The 17,483-nt window shown below is 36.1% G+C and overlaps 1 protein-coding gene across 1 annotated transcript in view; it reads left to right on the forward strand.

Moving 5' to 3' along the window:
• Positions 1-17,483, forward strand: part of LYST (lysosomal trafficking regulator) — a 75,976-nt gene that overhangs the window by 39,372 nt on the left and 19,121 nt on the right. The window contains 15 exon segments of the mRNA XM_019612808.2: positions 64-309; positions 1,337-1,510; positions 2,482-2,631; positions 3,205-3,342; positions 4,121-4,319; positions 5,742-5,873; positions 7,253-7,877; positions 8,362-8,539; positions 9,283-9,452; positions 11,045-11,275; positions 12,202-12,368; positions 12,816-12,968; positions 14,363-14,554; positions 15,166-15,344; positions 16,453-16,659. Coding sequence (XP_019468353.1) covers positions 64-309; positions 1,337-1,510; positions 2,482-2,631; positions 3,205-3,342; positions 4,121-4,319; positions 5,742-5,873; positions 7,253-7,877; positions 8,362-8,539; positions 9,283-9,452; positions 11,045-11,275; positions 12,202-12,368; positions 12,816-12,968; positions 14,363-14,554; positions 15,166-15,344; positions 16,453-16,659 — 3,141 coding nt within the window.

Consider the following 17,483-nt stretch of genomic DNA (forward strand, 5'->3'; position numbering starts at 1 on the left):
TTTTTATTAAATTATCAGTTCAAATGTCATAAACTTCTGGCTGATGAATTTCTTTTGTTTCAGGAAAGCCTTGCTGTTGTTTATGCCACATGCTGCCCCAGTCACTACACCATATACGAACCTGTTATTAGATTGAAAGGTCAAGTGAAGACTGTACCTTCTCAGAGGCCCTTCAGTTCAAAAGAAGTTCAGAGCAATGTACTGGATTCTCATCACCTGAAAGCACTTCAGCCTGTTGAATATAAAAATCTTCAGGGTATACTACATGAAATTGGAGGAACCGGTGCATTTGTTTTCCTCTTTGCTAGGGTAAGAGAGATAGAACACGGAGAGTGCACGTGTAGTTTTTTGTATAAAACAGTCCTTTTATCTCAGGCAGCAAGTCTTGTATTCCAGCTGCTAAATGCATCTTACTTAAAAGTCTGTATGTGATTCTTTTTTTAAAGAAAATTCGTGGAAGGGATCTGTGGCAGAAGAGTGTACCATAAGGGTTTTTACAGTTATTGTTGAACTGCGTAATGCTTTTGTAATACAGATAGCATGTAACAGGTGCACTGGAGCTTCTGAATGTCAAAATAATTTTTTTGGAGAATTGTAAGCTGGTCCTAATAGCACTTTAAGTACAGGATATTCAAAATGCAAATATGAATAAATGTAAAATTACAGAGTGTGCAGAGCTTGAGGTTTATCTAGCAGTGAGAGCTGTTCTGAAAGGAGACTGTTGAGCCATGTTCAAAGGTTTATCCTATCTAAGAAATTGTGCTGGTACACAGCACAGCAAGAGGTCCTGAAGAGGACTTGGAATTCCATGCATGTGAGATTTTGTCCTGAATTTCCCGTTAAAGAATATATACATACATATATTCGCTCCTTCTTGGGCTTGAAGAATTGTAAGAATAGAACAGGGAAGAATGGTCCATTGTCTTCATTTGTTAAATTGTTTTCATGGACTAAATAAAACATAATTGTTTGATGTGTCTGTATGGAAGTACTCCATCTCCAGGAACTTTGAGATAAAACTTTCCTTAAAGATTTAAGAAACTTCTTCATAACTTCACTTTATAACAAGAATTGACATCTTCTACTTAAATTTTATTTAGAATAATCTTTTTCTTACAAAGGAATTCTTGTAATAACTCCTTATTTCCTTAGTAGATGATCACTATCACAGTGTGGATATCAAAATCTGAATGTAGTACCATAACTTTCATTTGCTGCTTATGTATGTGATCTGAAAAATCTTAAAGTAGCTAAATCTGGAAGTTATCAGTTATGCACTTATTTCATCTAAATGTTTCTCATATGAACTCCTTCATTAAACTTACCTTTTCTTCAGGTTGTAGAGATCAGCAGCTGTGAAGACACTCAGGCTCTAGCACTGCAGCTTATACTGTCTTTAACCAAATACAATCAACAGAGAATACAGGAAATGAAAAATTGTAATGGTTATTCCATGATTCACCGAGTGTTGATTAAACCAAAGTGCATTGTTGGATTTCGCATGCTCAAGGTACTCTTTAAACTTGATGCTGTGTTGAATGTTAGCACAAATTTAGAAACCTGATTGTTAATTGTATGTTTGCAAACACTCTTCGAAGACAGAACAGTGATTTGGAACCAGTTGTGTCTAAATGTTGTACCTTGAGCTAGAAACTTCTGATGGGAGAGATGTGAAAAGTGTCAATAGATCCTTATTTCAAGGAGGGACTGGGGCGAAGTAAACTTTTCTTTGAGAACAAAGACCTTAGAGTAAACTTAAACTCCTAAGCATTTGCAAGCAATGAAAGATTGGGTTCTGTTTTTGTTTTTCTAGCCTAAGTTGCCAGCTAGAAAAACTTGTATGTAATGAATGAACCCTGATCTTTTTGTGTGTTCTTATTGCAAGATGGATAAACAGCAAGGCCTTTGCTAGTACATCTTGAAAATAATTAAATAAACCACTGATTATCTGATGCATCTTGGCAATAACTCTTGTGAAAGTTTACTAGGAAGTCTTTGTATGTTGATTGTGAAAAAACATAGTAGCGATATTTTGTGCTGTGTGTAAATATATATGGAAAACAGTCAATCGAACTCTTTTTATGGTAGACAGAACTGTTGCAGAATCCCTTATTTGAATAAAAAAAGACCGAGCTTTCTGTAATTTTAAAGTTTTGGTGAATGTAATTCTCAAGCCACAGAGTTTCACAGGCAAAGGCTAGGTTTAAGGCTTTCAGGTTGTCTAATAGTTGAGTGCCTATCTTGGCGCTCAAACCACCTAACTCTTGAAAATGTATGTACTGCTGATGTAAGATTTGAGCCTCTACAATCCCTACAGTGGAGTTAAAAAAAACTCAAATTATTTTCTGAGCTGACCAGTAAGTAGAAATGTGCCTTTCCTGTCAAGAGATCAATATCTTCATACATATTTTTTATAAAGCTGATAGGACAACTGATCTGTTTCGTATTTAAAATATTCCATATGTCCACCCCTTCTTTAAGACTCTTCTAGAAGGATGCTGCAGTGGTGAGATTCTCTACATAAATGAGAATGGGCAATTTGTGCTTGACACAGATTCTACAGCAGTTATCCAAGATGTTCAATTGTTAGAAAAGCTACTACTTGACTGGAAGATTTGGTCTAAAGCAAAGGTAATTATTTTCTGTTGTAAGACTATTTTTTTTTTTAAATCTGAAAGTCAATTAAAATGCTTAAAAGTCAAATGCTTTTCTTCAGTTAGAAAATCTGAATAATTACAGACTTCTATAAATAAATGGTTCTTGTTTTATTTTGAATAGCTGGTAGCAGTGTCAAGCTCCCACTATCAGTTTTGAAGGTTGCTGTAGTGCATTAAATTCTATAAATGTAATATGTGCAAATGATTTGTTTGTTGAACAGAACTTTTTTTAATCAACTCTGGCAATTTTGTAAGAGGAAAAATCAATCTGAAATTAACCATCTGGTGTTAACAAAACGAAGAGTATATGGTACATGGTTTAGATAAAATGTAATCTTTTGTAGCTTTAATTGATATATTCCCTTGCAATGAGCATAACTTTGGTTTCTAGTTTGGACTTGACCGTTTGCAGTCACTTAATCTTATTTCATGCTGGCAAAAAACTGCTCTTGATTTGACTAATTCATAGTCTGTTAATTATTTTTTATGCTCAGTATGGACTCAGTGTTATATTTTAAACTATATTCCTGTTTTGTTTGCTTTTCAGCAAGGTGTTTGGGAAACTCTGTTAGCAGCTCTAGAAATCCTTATCAGAGCTAACCATCACCAACAGATGTTTAATGTTAAACAGCTATTGAAAGCTCAAGTGGTGCACCACTTCCTGTTAACCTGCCAGGTTCTGCAGGTACTTCCAGTCTGATCCTATTTTGTGCTTGGCAAGTACTAGATTTGATTTTGCTTAATGGAAAAAATATGGAACTACATGCTATGGGGAAAAAATGTTGTAGACATTTCTTTGTATGTCCAGGCCCCTTTCATCCTCTTCAGCGGGCATTGTTGATGTACCCTAGGGTACCCGAAGCACTCTTATCACTGACAGAGTAAGCAGAAGTGAGCAGCATTTCTACTGATGGACAGAAGGGGCAACAATTCTTAACCACCTGTGACTACTTGAAGGCTTAGACACCGGTTTGCTTGAAAAATCCATGCATGAGCAGAATCTAAAAAAAAACCTGAGCCTTTGATACAGAACAAAGTCCTCGTTACTGAGATACACAGATGAGTTATATGAGAATCTTTTAGTATCTGCCTCTCACTAATAACTCTATGCTTTAGCAGTACTCTAATTTGTTATTTCTAAGAAAATATGACAAACTATATTAGTATATTTTCAGAAACGTCATTAGTTAGCGAGCGATGACTGAAAGCCTCTTCAGGCTTTCTAATGAGTTTTCTGCCAATCTACTGGAAGTGAACTTACATAACATCAGCAGTATTTTGTTCTGAATTTTGACATTGTTCCCCTTAGATAATGTTGAGTAGGTACAGTAGCTTTTTCAAGTTTTTCAAATGGTACAATTTTTATTGCTTTTTTCCTTGTCTGTTTTCTTATTACAGCATGACAATTAAAAAATACTGTCAGATGAAAAATATAAATAAATTGTACTCCTCTTTCTTTCTAGGAGCATAAAGAAGGGCACCTTGCCTCTCTGCCTCGGGAAGTTTGTAGGTCATTTGTGAAAATAATTGAAGAAGTACTTGGATCTCCCCCGGACCTGGAATTGCTGACATTGGTCTTCAATTTCCTTTTAGCTGTTCACCCTCCCACTAATACATATGTTTGTCACAATCCTACCAACTTCTACTTCTCCCTGCACATAGGTAGATATGTCATGTTTAACTATAAATACACAATAGGAGTAAAATATATTCTAATCTCTGAGTAGAGGCTTTATTCTGTCTACAAATAATAGCTTTGGTTGTGTCGTAAACTTTCTTTAAAGTTTGCTGTTGCTAAGTGTCATGTATAACATTTGGTGCCTGTATGGACACGATGCTTATGACTATATGCTTCTCAGTCATCAGATTTGTATATGGTTTTAAGCATCAGAAGCTTAGGCTCAGAGGACTGTATAGATCAACAACAGATATTCATTTTGAATTCTCTCTCTCCAGTAAGGCTAACATCCTAGTTAAGGCAACTGTGGTTCTAGTAAAAGCAGGTTCAGGTTCAGCTGTGGGCTTCAGGTACATTTGCTTAAAAAATTATCAGTCTGACATAAAAATAAAAGTAATTCTACTTTACCGATTTAAAAATAAATAAATAAAATAAAAAAATTGTCCAATTCCATTTATTAGTGTATCTCACAGTATTTCAATTGTTATTGCTATACATGAAGTTTTAAAGCTAGAACCTGTACTTAGACATCTGATCTGGAGAAACTGTTAGTTGTCCTGTTATATAAATTTGCCACAAAAGACTGTTTCAAATAAACTTTAACTGGTCACTTCTGAGTATCAATCTACTAGGATTTTTCATATAAATAATAATTACAGAAGCTTAGTTCAGGAAGTTTATCAACCAGAGGAGCTCAAACTGCATCCTACCATCAAAGATTTTTGCAATGTTTCCAGAATGTCCTGTGTAAATTATAAACATAAGTCAGTGAAAACTGCAATCAAGCGTGTTGTCAGATCTAAATCCCATTTGGGAAGCATTTTCTTGCCACTTTATTAAATGCTTGCTGCTTATTAAACATTTGTCATTTAACAGTGTAATAGTTTTAATGTTCAAATCGTATAACCTTATCTGTAATCTATGTAAAAATTGAAAACTTGATCAGTTAAAGATGTTTTCTCCTGTTGCAGATGCCTGTGTCTCCCGTTTTAGTAACTGACTTCTATTCAAAGGCAATGTGGCTGTGTCTTATCTGTCATCTAAAAATAATAGATGTAAAATTCTAAGTAAGAGTGGAACTCATTTTTGGTATTTTGAGCTTTATTAGGTGAACTTAAACAATCACTATTTTGGCACAGCAAAAGTCAAATGTTTCTAGCTGTATGCCTGTGAGGACTGTCTCAAGTTTAATTACTGCAGAATAGTTTAATATTTTGTATTCTGGAGTAAAATATGGAGATGAGAACAGGTTTTTCATTGTTTCAGTGACTTAAATGATTTTTCTCAGATGCTAGTGAGTTGAGCACTTCTTGTTAGCTTAAACTGTAACCTGAACAGGGTGAATCTTAATATACCAAGAATGAACTTGTAAAGCTTTTGTGTTAACTTTCCCCTTCTATTTCTAGATGGTAAAATTTTTCAGGAGAAAGTTGAATCCCTTATGTACCTGAGAAATTCCAGCAGTGGTGGGAAGTCTGCAGATGGTTCTACCTTCTTAGTTACGACTCCAACTGGATTTGCAGCTTTACCACTGGAAGGTAAAACAATGAACACCTAAAGACAGTAGGACGCTGTCCTTTGTAGAGCCTTGGAGTATTGCTTTCCCACAGATTTTTTTCTTCCTAAATTCCCTATCAGCACCCCTTGGAATTAGATGTTGGGTAGCAGAGTAAAAAAGAATGAATTGAGCAGAGTGCCTCAGCTGCTCTTTTTATTAAATGTAGGAGAAATTACTGTGTTGATAGCTCAGGCAGAGAAGTGGACCAAATGGCTGAACAACTCCTTTTAAACTTGTAGAGATATGAGTATACCTTAACTAGACAGCACTTAAAACAGCTATTTGCAGCTATCCTCTGATGCATCTGAATACTTTCTGTCAATTAAGTATATAATGTTCTGATGCATCATCATTGCATTAGTACTAACTTGTATGTAGTTTTTGAAATACTTCCAGCTCCTTTTCCTAGACTAAGAGAACTTCCTCTAGCAGATTGTTATCCCTCATAAAAATGGTAAGGGAAATATCTGTAATGAGCTCTAAATTAGGACTGCTTCAGGCTGAAATGTGTCCCTAAAAAGCAAACTGTTGAATAGAATATGCAGTAATTTGTTACAAATCTAAAGTACATGTCATGCCTTAGTGTAAAAAAGTTAAACTCATTGGTGAGCAGCTTGCCAATGCCCACTGAAACATGTTGGTAGATTAAACCTAGACCTCTTAAAGGGAAGAGCAGCCTGCTCTTTGATTTTGCTTTGAACAGAGATATTGAATTAGATGGTTTCCATAAATATCTTCATAGAATGGCTTGGGTTGGAAGGGATCTTAAGAGTCAACCAGTTTCAGCCCCCTTGCTGTGGGTGGAGTTGCCAGCCATTATATCAGACAGCCCAGTAACCCATCAAGCCTGGCCTTGAATGTTTCCAGGGATGGAGCATCCACAGCTTGTCTGGGCAGCCTGACCACTGTCTCAGAGATGAATTTCTTCCTAACATCTAACCTAAACCTCCCCCTTTCAGTTTAAGTCTATTCCCTCTTGTCCTGTCACGATCTACCTGAATTAAAAGTTGGTCTTTACAGCTGCAGCTTCCCATCTGCAGTAATTCTGAATAAATTCCTTCTGAAGATTAGTTAGGAAGATCAGAAGGTAAATCTAAGAACATGAATTGCCGAACAGGTTTTCCAAATGAACTCATGCATTGTCCTGACTTGACCATGACTTGCCAAATGTATGGCTGCACAATAATCTGATATCTCTACTTGATTGTTTGGCAGAATCTGATCTATGCCAGGTGTGGAATCAGTTTTGCTGCATAGGATTAGTTTGAGCATCAGTGTTACATTCCACATGCAAATAAAACAGTAAAGAAAAAGCTTAACAGGGCAAAAGCAATGCTAAAGATATCCTTATTTCTCTAGGAGATACTTCTGAGATTAGTGTACAGCAGAAGATAAGTTCTCAAGTACCTAAAAGGCTTTGCAAAAGCTTACCAGCATCTCCTACTTCATCACCTCATGTACATAGAAGAAGACTAATGGAAAGATCACAGAGGAGCATTGATGACCTGCAGAATATTGGCAAGTATGATTACGCTGATCTCGAGGGTAGAGTTGTTCTTGAAGGACATTCTGAAACCATCAAAAGGGTACAGGAAGATTTTCTTAGCAGTTGCGAGTCTGCAAAAACAGTTTGTGATGCAGAGTTAACATCTGCTGAAATGTTTGAAGACATTCCAAAAGAAGAGCTATCTGAAAACACATGTGAGAGTAAAGAAGCAGATGCAGACCTGAAATGTAAAGGTGATGCTGCACCTCAGCTGTTGCTGCGTCGTCCAGACAATCTGAAAGGATTACCTTCCCTTCAGAAGAGTCAGAGTACTTTTGCAGGGTTGGGCTTAGCATTTTCTGTTCACGGAGGATCCTCAGCCATTGCTCGCTGGCCAAGCTTTGCTGACAAGAATGCACTTCCTGAGGAGTGGGAGAATCTTGCTTTTTCCTCAGCAAATGAGAATCCCCGAAAAACATATGAAAGCTCTGATGAGAGGTAAGCAGATAAAAACATAATAAATAAACGATAGCTCACTGTATTGGGGAAGGCTTTATTTAGCCATTTATTTGTCTTGGCTACTGTCCTACAATATTAAATAGAAATCTGCAAGAGTAAGGAAATATTTTCAATGGCTGTAATAAACCAATTCATTAAGCTCTTGGTAGTCTACAGAATTGTTTAATTTTTAATTCTCAAATTTATATTTTCAGTGGGGAGTTAATGATAGTATGGATAGTAGGAGCAGGGACTTGTTCTGCTATCTCCTCAGATAACTCATAGTAGTATTTCTGATCACCTTACTCTTTTGTTACCCAAAATCAAAAGTAAATATTATAAAGAGAGGGATTCACTGGGGACGTGTTTGTCAAATCTCCTCTACTCCACCCCCTCAATCTCAGCAGTAACTAGCAATTACATGCTTGTAATGTTTCCTATTGTTGGCAATGAACTGTGGTAAAACATATTTTTTTGTCTTCAGGTATACAGAAGACTGTCTTGTGCTTATCTGTTGTGGATTGTATGACCTCTTGCGTGGAGTTCTCCTAATATTACCAGATGTCATGCTAGAAGATGTGATGGACAAGCTTATCCAACCTGATTATCTTATAGTTCTTGTGAACCACCCATCTCCTCTCATACAACAAGGCGTCATTAAAGTAGGCCAATAGAAAATGTGAAATTGTCTACTGGCTTAGTTAGCATCAGAAACATGAAAAAGCCTTCATTTTTGTAGGCTTGCTTCTCAGTTTTAAGATCTGTTTCTACTCTCACAGATTATAGAAACAAAAACAGACCAAAAGACCAACAAAACAAAACAAAAAACCCAAAACACCAAGACTTAAGGAATCTTTAAGAGATTAATATGATCTTTGTGCTGAGCCCAATGGTTTACACACCAAGGTGGAGGGATTAACAAATACAACAATTCTAAATCTAAATCAACTGATGCATTCAGTTTCCATGTATAAGGAAGAAATCCTTTTATGATGGGGCTGCCCACAGAAGATTTGGATGCCTTACCATTCAAAATGTTCAGTCAGAGTAGAAGAGGCTTTGAGCAACCTGAACTAGTAGAAAGTGTCTCTGCCTGCCTATGGTGGGTGGGTTGGAACTAGGTGATCTTTAAAGGTCCCTTCCAACCCAAACCACTCTGTGATTCTGTGCTTGTTATGAATGTGACTCGATTTCCCTTGAATCTGACTAAAAAAACAGAAGTAGTCTTCATATTAAAAAGATAAATTCAACTGTTGTGTGAAATAAGCGCAGTTTAGAGTATAGTTGAAATCACAATTTTTTTTAAACTTTGAAATAAATGGTTTAAATTACAGATAAAAACTAAGCTTTCATGAGAGTTTGTAAGTATTGGAGTCTTACATCACAATTATGTATTTATTTTCAGTTGTTGGATGCATATTTCAACAGAGCAAGGAGGGAGCAGAAGGAAAAATTCCTAAAGAATCGTGGCTTCTCCTTGCTTGCCAACCAGCTCTACCTTCACCAGGGAACTCAGGAAGTTGTAGAGTGCTTTTTGGAAATGCTCTTTGGCCGTTCAGTTGGCCTGGATGAAGAGTAAGTAACACTTGGTTTTTACATCTTGTAACTTAATATTTGAACTAAAAACTGCACTTTCTTGCTGAAAGCAAGAATGTGATAGGTTTCTGATTCTTGTTTTTCTTCCTTCCTTAAAAAAGTCATTTAAAAACTTCAAATGTTGTGTTGTTGCTTTAGCATATTTTTAAGTGTTTTAAAGTACTTAAGACTTTAGTACTTTGCCCAGAGAGGTTGTGGATGCCCTGTCCCTGGACGTGTTCAAGGCCAAATTGGATGGGGCCCTGGGCAGCCTGATCTAGTATTAAATGGGGAGATTGGTGGCCCTGCATGTGGCAAGTGGGTTGGAGATTCATTATCCTTGAGGTCCCTTCCAACCCTGGCCATTCTGTGATTCTGTGACTATTGTATGATCCTTAAGCTGCTGATTAGCAACTTCATCTGATGGTGCTATCAGCTGGGATGTTCTAAACTCTCAGGATTTATGAGGATATCAGAGCCCTTCACACTTTCAATTTACTGTAGTCAGCTTAACTTCTTTTTCATCTCTACTAGACTGTTGCTACTGGATTTTGTTAAGTAATTGAGGAAAAAGCTTGCTGCTGCTTGTTCTCCTGGTTGGTCCTGATTGTAAATCCCCATTTCCTATAGGGCATATCCCACAGATGTGCCATTTACTTGAACCAAAGAAACTCCCCATACTGGCAGGAACAGAGAGATGCTTCAAGCAGACAACTAACTTTCTAAGCAAGTGGTGTATTTTAGAATTAGTTTGACAATGTTAATGATTGTGCAGGGAGAATATGCATCTAAGCATAGTCAACAGCACATAAATCTTGGAAAAAAGCTCATTCCCGGTTGCCTTCCTTGAAGTATTTGTAACCAGTAACTTCTGCATGTTAGCCTGATCTTCACTCAGTACAAATATTCCTGTATAATTGCAAGACTAGATCTGGCTGCTTAACTAGTCCCAAAGCAGAGAACTGTTATTTTCTCAGGACTCATTATGGGGCTGGAAAGTTAATTCTTAGGACTCACACTCTTTTAGGATTGCACATAAATATATGTGATGGGATGATAACCTTAGAATAATCCAGTTTGTTAATGCAAGGCCTGAAGCTCTGCTTTTAAGTTCTTCAGTTAGTAAGTTAGAAGTTGCCAAATGTGATCTAAGCCTCACCAATAAAGGTTATAAGATATCAGACTGCTAGGTCAGCGTGACTTAAGTGAAGTCAGGCTTTGTTTGGTTTCTTGGCATTGTCTGTGCTAGTTGTATTTATACTTATTTCCAGTAATAAAGATAAATACAGTAATAAGTCATTTGTGTTTACAGATTTTAAAAAAAAAAACACCACCTGTTTTCATGGAATCTTTACTGCAGACCATTGATAGATAGCTGAAGTACCAGATTTGTTTTTAGGTACTTCATTTCCTTACAGCTTCTCCAAATGTTTTATTTTACTCTTATTTCAGTGGTAGTTACTGTAATGTAAGAATTTGCCATCTACACATTTGCCAAAATGCTATTATAGACTGATATTGTAGCATTTAAAAGTACTGTGTATTCTATACTGCTATTTTAAGACATTGGAATAACTTCTTTATTTTAATAGATTTGATCTGGAAGATGTCAAGAACGTTGGACTTTTTCAAAAATGGTGTGTCATTCCTGTTCTGGGTCTTATAGAGAACTCCTTATATGATAATGTTCTGCTGCATAACTGCTTCTGTCTCCTACTACAAATTATAAATTCCTGCTCAAAAGTTGCAGACCTGCTGCTTGATAATGGTTTGCTGTATGTGCTGTGTAATACTCTGGCTGCTCTCAATGGACTGGAAACCAAGTGAGTATTTTATCCGTTGCTATAAGATAGCACAGACACAATGTTAAGAGTAGCAGAAACTAAAGCATATTGTGTTCTTCATACTTCATAAAATGTTCAGAGACCACATATAAAATACTGTATTTATGATTTACAGCTTCTAACTGTATTTCCAAATCAAAGCTAATGTTTAGATGTTTGGTTTAAACAATAGAATACACTGTTTAAAAAATATCCTTTGAATGCCTTAAATTTTCAAGTGAAGAGACCTTTTGAAATGCAGGATTCATTGTGTGTTCTGGATGCTTCTCCTAGTAAAACTTGAAAAGTAAGATAAAGGTGCAGGAATTGGTAGCATTCTGCCATATCTGTGGCAAATGTTTAAAGTGCACAAAGAATCTCTCCTGTGCTGCCTGTGATTTAGCATTTGAGATGTCAAGTAATTTAAATTACTTCATTTATGAACATTCTGTACTTCTTTAAGGAAGGTTGTACAATGAAGGAAGGAGAAGTGGGGTGTCTTGCATGTTTATTTCTTGATACACTGAAGAACTAAGTAGATTTTCTTTTTAATCTGGTAGTTTAAATTCAGGATGTTTATAGAATGAGAGATTATCCTGAATTCCTCGAGATACTATTTGAGAAATTTAGATTTCAGAACTGTTCTTAAACTTATAAATCTGATAATAAAAGTCATTGTTTTTTTCTGATGGAACTTTTTACGATCCTAATTTTACTGTCACATAGATTTTTCAGGTATCCAATTTGTGAAAGTTAAGCTCTTTGATTACACTTTCCTAGCTTTCAGCAGCAATGTTTTTATATCAAACATAATATAATATTAGATATGGCTGGCAGAAGTAGCAGGGAAAATAGTAATAGGTCTCATTACAGCTTACGGTCTGCTGGCATTGTAATGTTTCTGCTAACTACAACTTTCTTTGCAGCATTCCCCTAAACGACTACAAGCTACTCGCATGTGATATACAACAGCTCCTGGTAGCAGTTGCAATTCATGCCTGCAGCTCTTCAGGTTCACAGTATTTTCGTGTTATTGAAGACCTCATTGTGCTGCTGGGTCATCTTCAAAACAGTAAAAATACAAGGATGCAAAGTAAGATATTTACTTATGGCTGGGGGTCACAGGACTGGAGAAGTAAATCTATTCCCAGCCAGCTGGTGTAGTATTCCATGTGAGCGAGAAGGGGGAGTTTTCTACTTATGAGATCACCTTTTTTCTCAAAGTAGTACTCTTCCTTGGAAGCCTGTACTGATAATCTGAAGGAACAATGGCTCTGAGTTCACACAGGATGTTTGAATAGAAACATTCTGTGAAGTTGTTTTTAGCTTATTCCGTAATTCAACAACTTTTCTGTGAGTACTCACTTATGTGCCTTTGTGTAATAGTGAGCTGGTTTTCTATATGGCTTCCTCAAAATCAAGGATTTTAGTTCTCACACTTAGTGTTCTTTTACTTATTTGTACAAATATCTGATGAAAATTCTTGAATACTTGTGAAGTAAGAATCTGTCACACATCCTAAGTGTGTTTCTTCCTATAGATATGGCAGTTGCTCTGCAGTTAAGAGTTCTTCAAGCAGCTATTGAATTAATAAGAACTACAGCAAACAGAGATGCTCAGGAGCAGGCTGGTGTGGCCCCATCACTATCTGCAGCACATCGTGCAATGTTTCAAAAGCGTAAAGGCATTGCTGGTGAGCAGCAGAAGTCTATATTTGTACTCTTGCCTTTGTTTATTACTAGTGAAATGTCTATTTTGAACTCTAATTTTGATAATAGAACAAGTGAATCTTGTTCTAAAATATATATTGATTTATTGGCTTTATTTATCAATATATATTTTGGAACAGAAAAGCCTGTACCTATTTTGAGCTTGTTTTTGTATTACAAGGGGAGAATGGGATACGGAATTGACACTTCAGTCAACTTTTTTCCTCACTCAAGTCTCTAAATCCAGATGCTGCCTTCCTTTGAAGAGAATCCCAATTCATGAGTTGCTTAGTGAAAACATTTTTCAAATAATTTGTAGTAGTTTTATACTTAACTTCACAACGAAATACCAAAATAAAGTTCTTCTAACAGCAGTGTACATACAGTGTTGGTGTTGCACTATTACACAGCTTTAAATAGGTGATAATCCTGAAGTAATACCGTGCATTGTAAATTTAATTGGGAACATGAGAGTGCTCGATTCCACCAAGGCACTTTCTGTAAAACATTTGTGCAATTCAAGAATAACACTGCCTGTGTATATAATGGCTTGTGAATTCCATAAAGCTTTTGGAATGTTCTGACCGGAAACTGTGTGTAAATGAAGCTGTCTTTAAGACTTGGTAGGATGTATTATTTAAAACCTGATATGTATTTCAGTTGTTTAAAGAAAATGTATATTTTTCCTTATTTACTGTGGAACTTCTTTCTTGATATGATTAGCTTTCAAGGCCTTTCAGCCTACTAAGAATAGTGAAAATATTTTTGCTATTGAATCTAGTAAGGCACTAAAGATAATATAATGTTATAAGTAGAGTTAGAACCAGGACTGTAACATTTTCCTGAAAGAATCAAATGCAGTCAAGCCTTGGCAGTTCAAGATGTTTTTCCTCCAATGATATTTTGATGACACACAACTATTTTTAACTGTATTAACGTTGGTGGCAATGGATATGATACCAAATGTTTGTTTATATGCTGTAATTATAAGTGACTCCTCATTTGCATTGATAAGACTGTCTTCTGATAGTAAAAATAAACACATGGAAAAACTCTGGAATCGTTTATCATAATTGCACAACAAAAAAGGAATAAAAGTGCCTTAAAATCTGCTCTGCACAAAAATACCTAGGTTGCTCAGTAAATTTCATCTTGACACTAACTTATTTTATGGTGCCATTTCTTCATGTATTTATTTTCAAATATGAGATCTTGAAAGAAGCAAGCATGCAAATGACACTTACTCCATTTAACATTAATGTATTTCAAGTGTTTGATTTCATCCAAAGATTTTTGCATCATTTGATGAAGACAGTAACTGAGTGATTAACTTGGTGTGTTTTTAGTGGGATGCTTCTTAACATTTCTTTACTTGAAGGTTCCAGAAAATTTTCACCTGCTCAATCTGATGCTCTGCTGATGAAAATGCGTTCAGTTGCAAGTGAGGAGTTTCATATGATGATGCAACGAAGAATGAGTCAAGAAAATCCTATCCAAGCCACTGAGGCTGAGTTTGTACAAAGGTTACAGAGGCTAACTGTCCTTGCTGTAAACAGACTCATTTATTTAGGTAGGATTTTCTGTACATTTGTTTTGACAGTGCCAGATTAGTGCTCTGTGACAAATGGGTACTTGATTTCAGAGAGTTTGAAAGGAAAGCAATGCTATTGATATTGGCTTAATGGAGTTAACTATAATCAATCAGTCTCTCAGAAGTTTGTCTCGCTGTATTATATTACTGACAGTTGAATCTGGGTATCTGAATAAATTAAATAAGCTATTGTAGTTCTACATCAATCTGTCCAAGCTGCTTGAATTATGAGCTGAAGTCAAAAAGCAAAAATGCAAAAGGGAATTTTTGCATTCTCTTTTAAAATGCACCAGTTTGTGTGCTGCTATGGTATGCCGACATTTGTTAGCAAGACTTGACTTTGGGAGTTAATTCCAATTCCACAGAAACAAGAGCATTCAAAGAATTGAATTGCTCCGTGATTAGCAGTAGTAAATGCTGAATGAACTGGTTTGTGAGAGAATTGAAGTAAGGAGTACATGTTGATATTTAAAATAATGTTGTGTTGTAAGTATGGTGGTAAAGGCCGTGTTTGATTTGATGCCAGCTAAAGGAATGTAGGATTAGCTTGGCTGAGATGGTACTGATCAATTTGTCTGTTAAATTTTAAGCATCTACTGAAGAGTGCTTTGACATACTGGGTATAACAGAAACGGCAAGTCAAAGCAGGCTTGCAGCATCCCAGCTGGAAGTTCCTGAAGAAGAGATCCAGCAAGAGCTGCCTAACAGAACAAATCCTTTTCTGAAAGAAATGTTCAAACTGTTAGTGGAAGGAGTGAGACTGTCCCCTGTAAGTAACTAATTATGTGTTTTCCACATGAAAGCATATTTCATAAGGTTCACTTGTTAGGATTTTCTTATACCTAAAGCTTTCTATCCAGAGATGTTTTTCTTGCTGCCTCTCTCAGTTCAGCTGTGGTATTATTAAAACCTGTTCAGCTTCCTAGTTATTCTTTAGTGGTGAAATACTAAATGTATCTGTTCAGATTCAGTCACAACATCTAGCAAAATTCAGTTTCTATAATGCACACAAAGGATGAATAGATTTGTTTTTCCCCTATTGGTCTGTTGTTGGACCCTATAAAAGGAGGTTTGCTGTACATCCACGGATGCATAAAAAGAAAAAAATATAATATATATTTATTATATTTAATAATATATTTAACAGTTGATGATTTTGAGTGTATCAGGAAGTGGAACCTTTTTTCAGTTGTTGCAGAATTTTGTTTTCTAGCATAGAGTTGTTAGCCTGTCAACCTGTCCAAGGTAATTATATTTCACTTAGGTAATTTGAAATGTTATACTGGGAAAAATTAACTTATTGCTTCTTGTGTCTGCATTTCTCTTAAGTCATCTCTATAAAAATTAGCACAATCTAATTTTCTTTCTAGCTCTGGAAAATCTAGTTTGTTAGGTCAGTTATCTTCCCATCATGCCTTACCTGTAGTATTGCTCAAAGCCTGCATGTCTGTTTGAGCCCTAGCACTTCAATCAAATGCCTGGCTTCTAATCTTTTGAGAAAATCCATTGCGGATGAGCTGCATATCAAAACAAACCCTTTAATATTTAAACCTCCTGTTCTGATATCTACTTCTTGAATTGTTGCACATTCTCTCTGAGTACTCAGTTTGGCAAAGAACTGCATTCCTGTCGTTAGCCTATCAAGGGAAAATGCTCATCTTGTTAGAAAAAGGAAACCTTTGTTTCATTTTTAGTAAAACGCTTTCAAATGTACAATAAAACAGTAAATAAAACACATTATTTTGGTAGAGAAATCCTTATTGCTTTTTTACTTGGATCATTTTAACTCTAAGTTTCTTTTTGCAATGTAAATAAATCTTATAAAAGGAAGCCTTATCACTCTCTGAAGTCTAAAAAGAAATGTCCCTTTACCCTAGGGCACTAGCAGAACAAGCACCCCCAAGCAGCAGTGGAAGAGAATCCTCTTGTCATGTAAAGACACTTTCCGTACACAACTTGGAAGACTTCTTGTGCACATCTTGTCTCCAGCAAGGCCACTGCAAGAAAGAAAGCAGGCTTTGGAGATGGTCCGTGAAGTGAACGATCAAGAGATTCTGTGTGACTGTCTTAGCCCAACTTTGCAAGTAAGCTTTAGGGTATTAGAGAAGTCTATAGAGCTTGGATTCAAATTTCTGGTTTAAATTGTACAGTCAACGAGGGCAGGGCTTGTGCCTGGAGTTCTTCAGTGCTATTTTAGCCTTCATGCGTATCTGCAGTTACTCTGTTATCCTGAGGGTACAGCTTTGTAATGGACAAAGATGGGATTCTTTCTGGTTGTTGTGACTATGTAGCACATCTTTGTCATATAGAACCAAAAGGTAGTACTAGTTTTAACAGGAGGAACTGGAAGATGTTTGAAGGAAATTTAATGAAGGCGTTATGCTTGCCCTGAACTCTAACTGCGGACTTTCTGAAACTTGTTAGAACTGATTGCTATCATATCTTGAGTAAATTGATCATCAATTAAAGCAGTACTCTATTTTTCCTTACTTAGTCTTAATTCTCTAAGTGAAATTGTGTGTTCTATGTTTTTAGAACTCAAATACCTGAATGACTTCTCCATTTCTGGGATTGAAAAGGAAGAAAAAAAACACATTTTTGATTTTTACTCTGTGTCTGTTTGTGTACTACAAGCTTGTGAGAAAGCATTTCTTAGTCATGACCTGTTATGGAATAGGAACATTGCTGTTTGGGATCTTCTGCAAGAAGGAAATAATATCAGTACACGATACACTAAGGAGAGAATGAACCTATGACACTTAAATATTTCTGATCATATGTACGATAGTAAAAGAGCTGATATGCTAGCAGCGACTTCTTTGGAAATGTCATGTGGAGAGCATTTATTGCCTGTATGTGCTTAACTTCCTTATTTGTCTGTTCTGATTTGTTAATCAAGCAAGGTAAA

Source organism: Meleagris gallopavo, chromosome 2 (assembly GCF_000146605.3).
Source record: "Meleagris gallopavo isolate NT-WF06-2002-E0010 breed Aviagen turkey brand Nicholas breeding stock chromosome 2, Turkey_5.1, whole genome shotgun sequence".
Classification (NCBI taxonomy): Eukaryota; Metazoa; Chordata; class Aves; order Galliformes; family Phasianidae; genus Meleagris; species Meleagris gallopavo.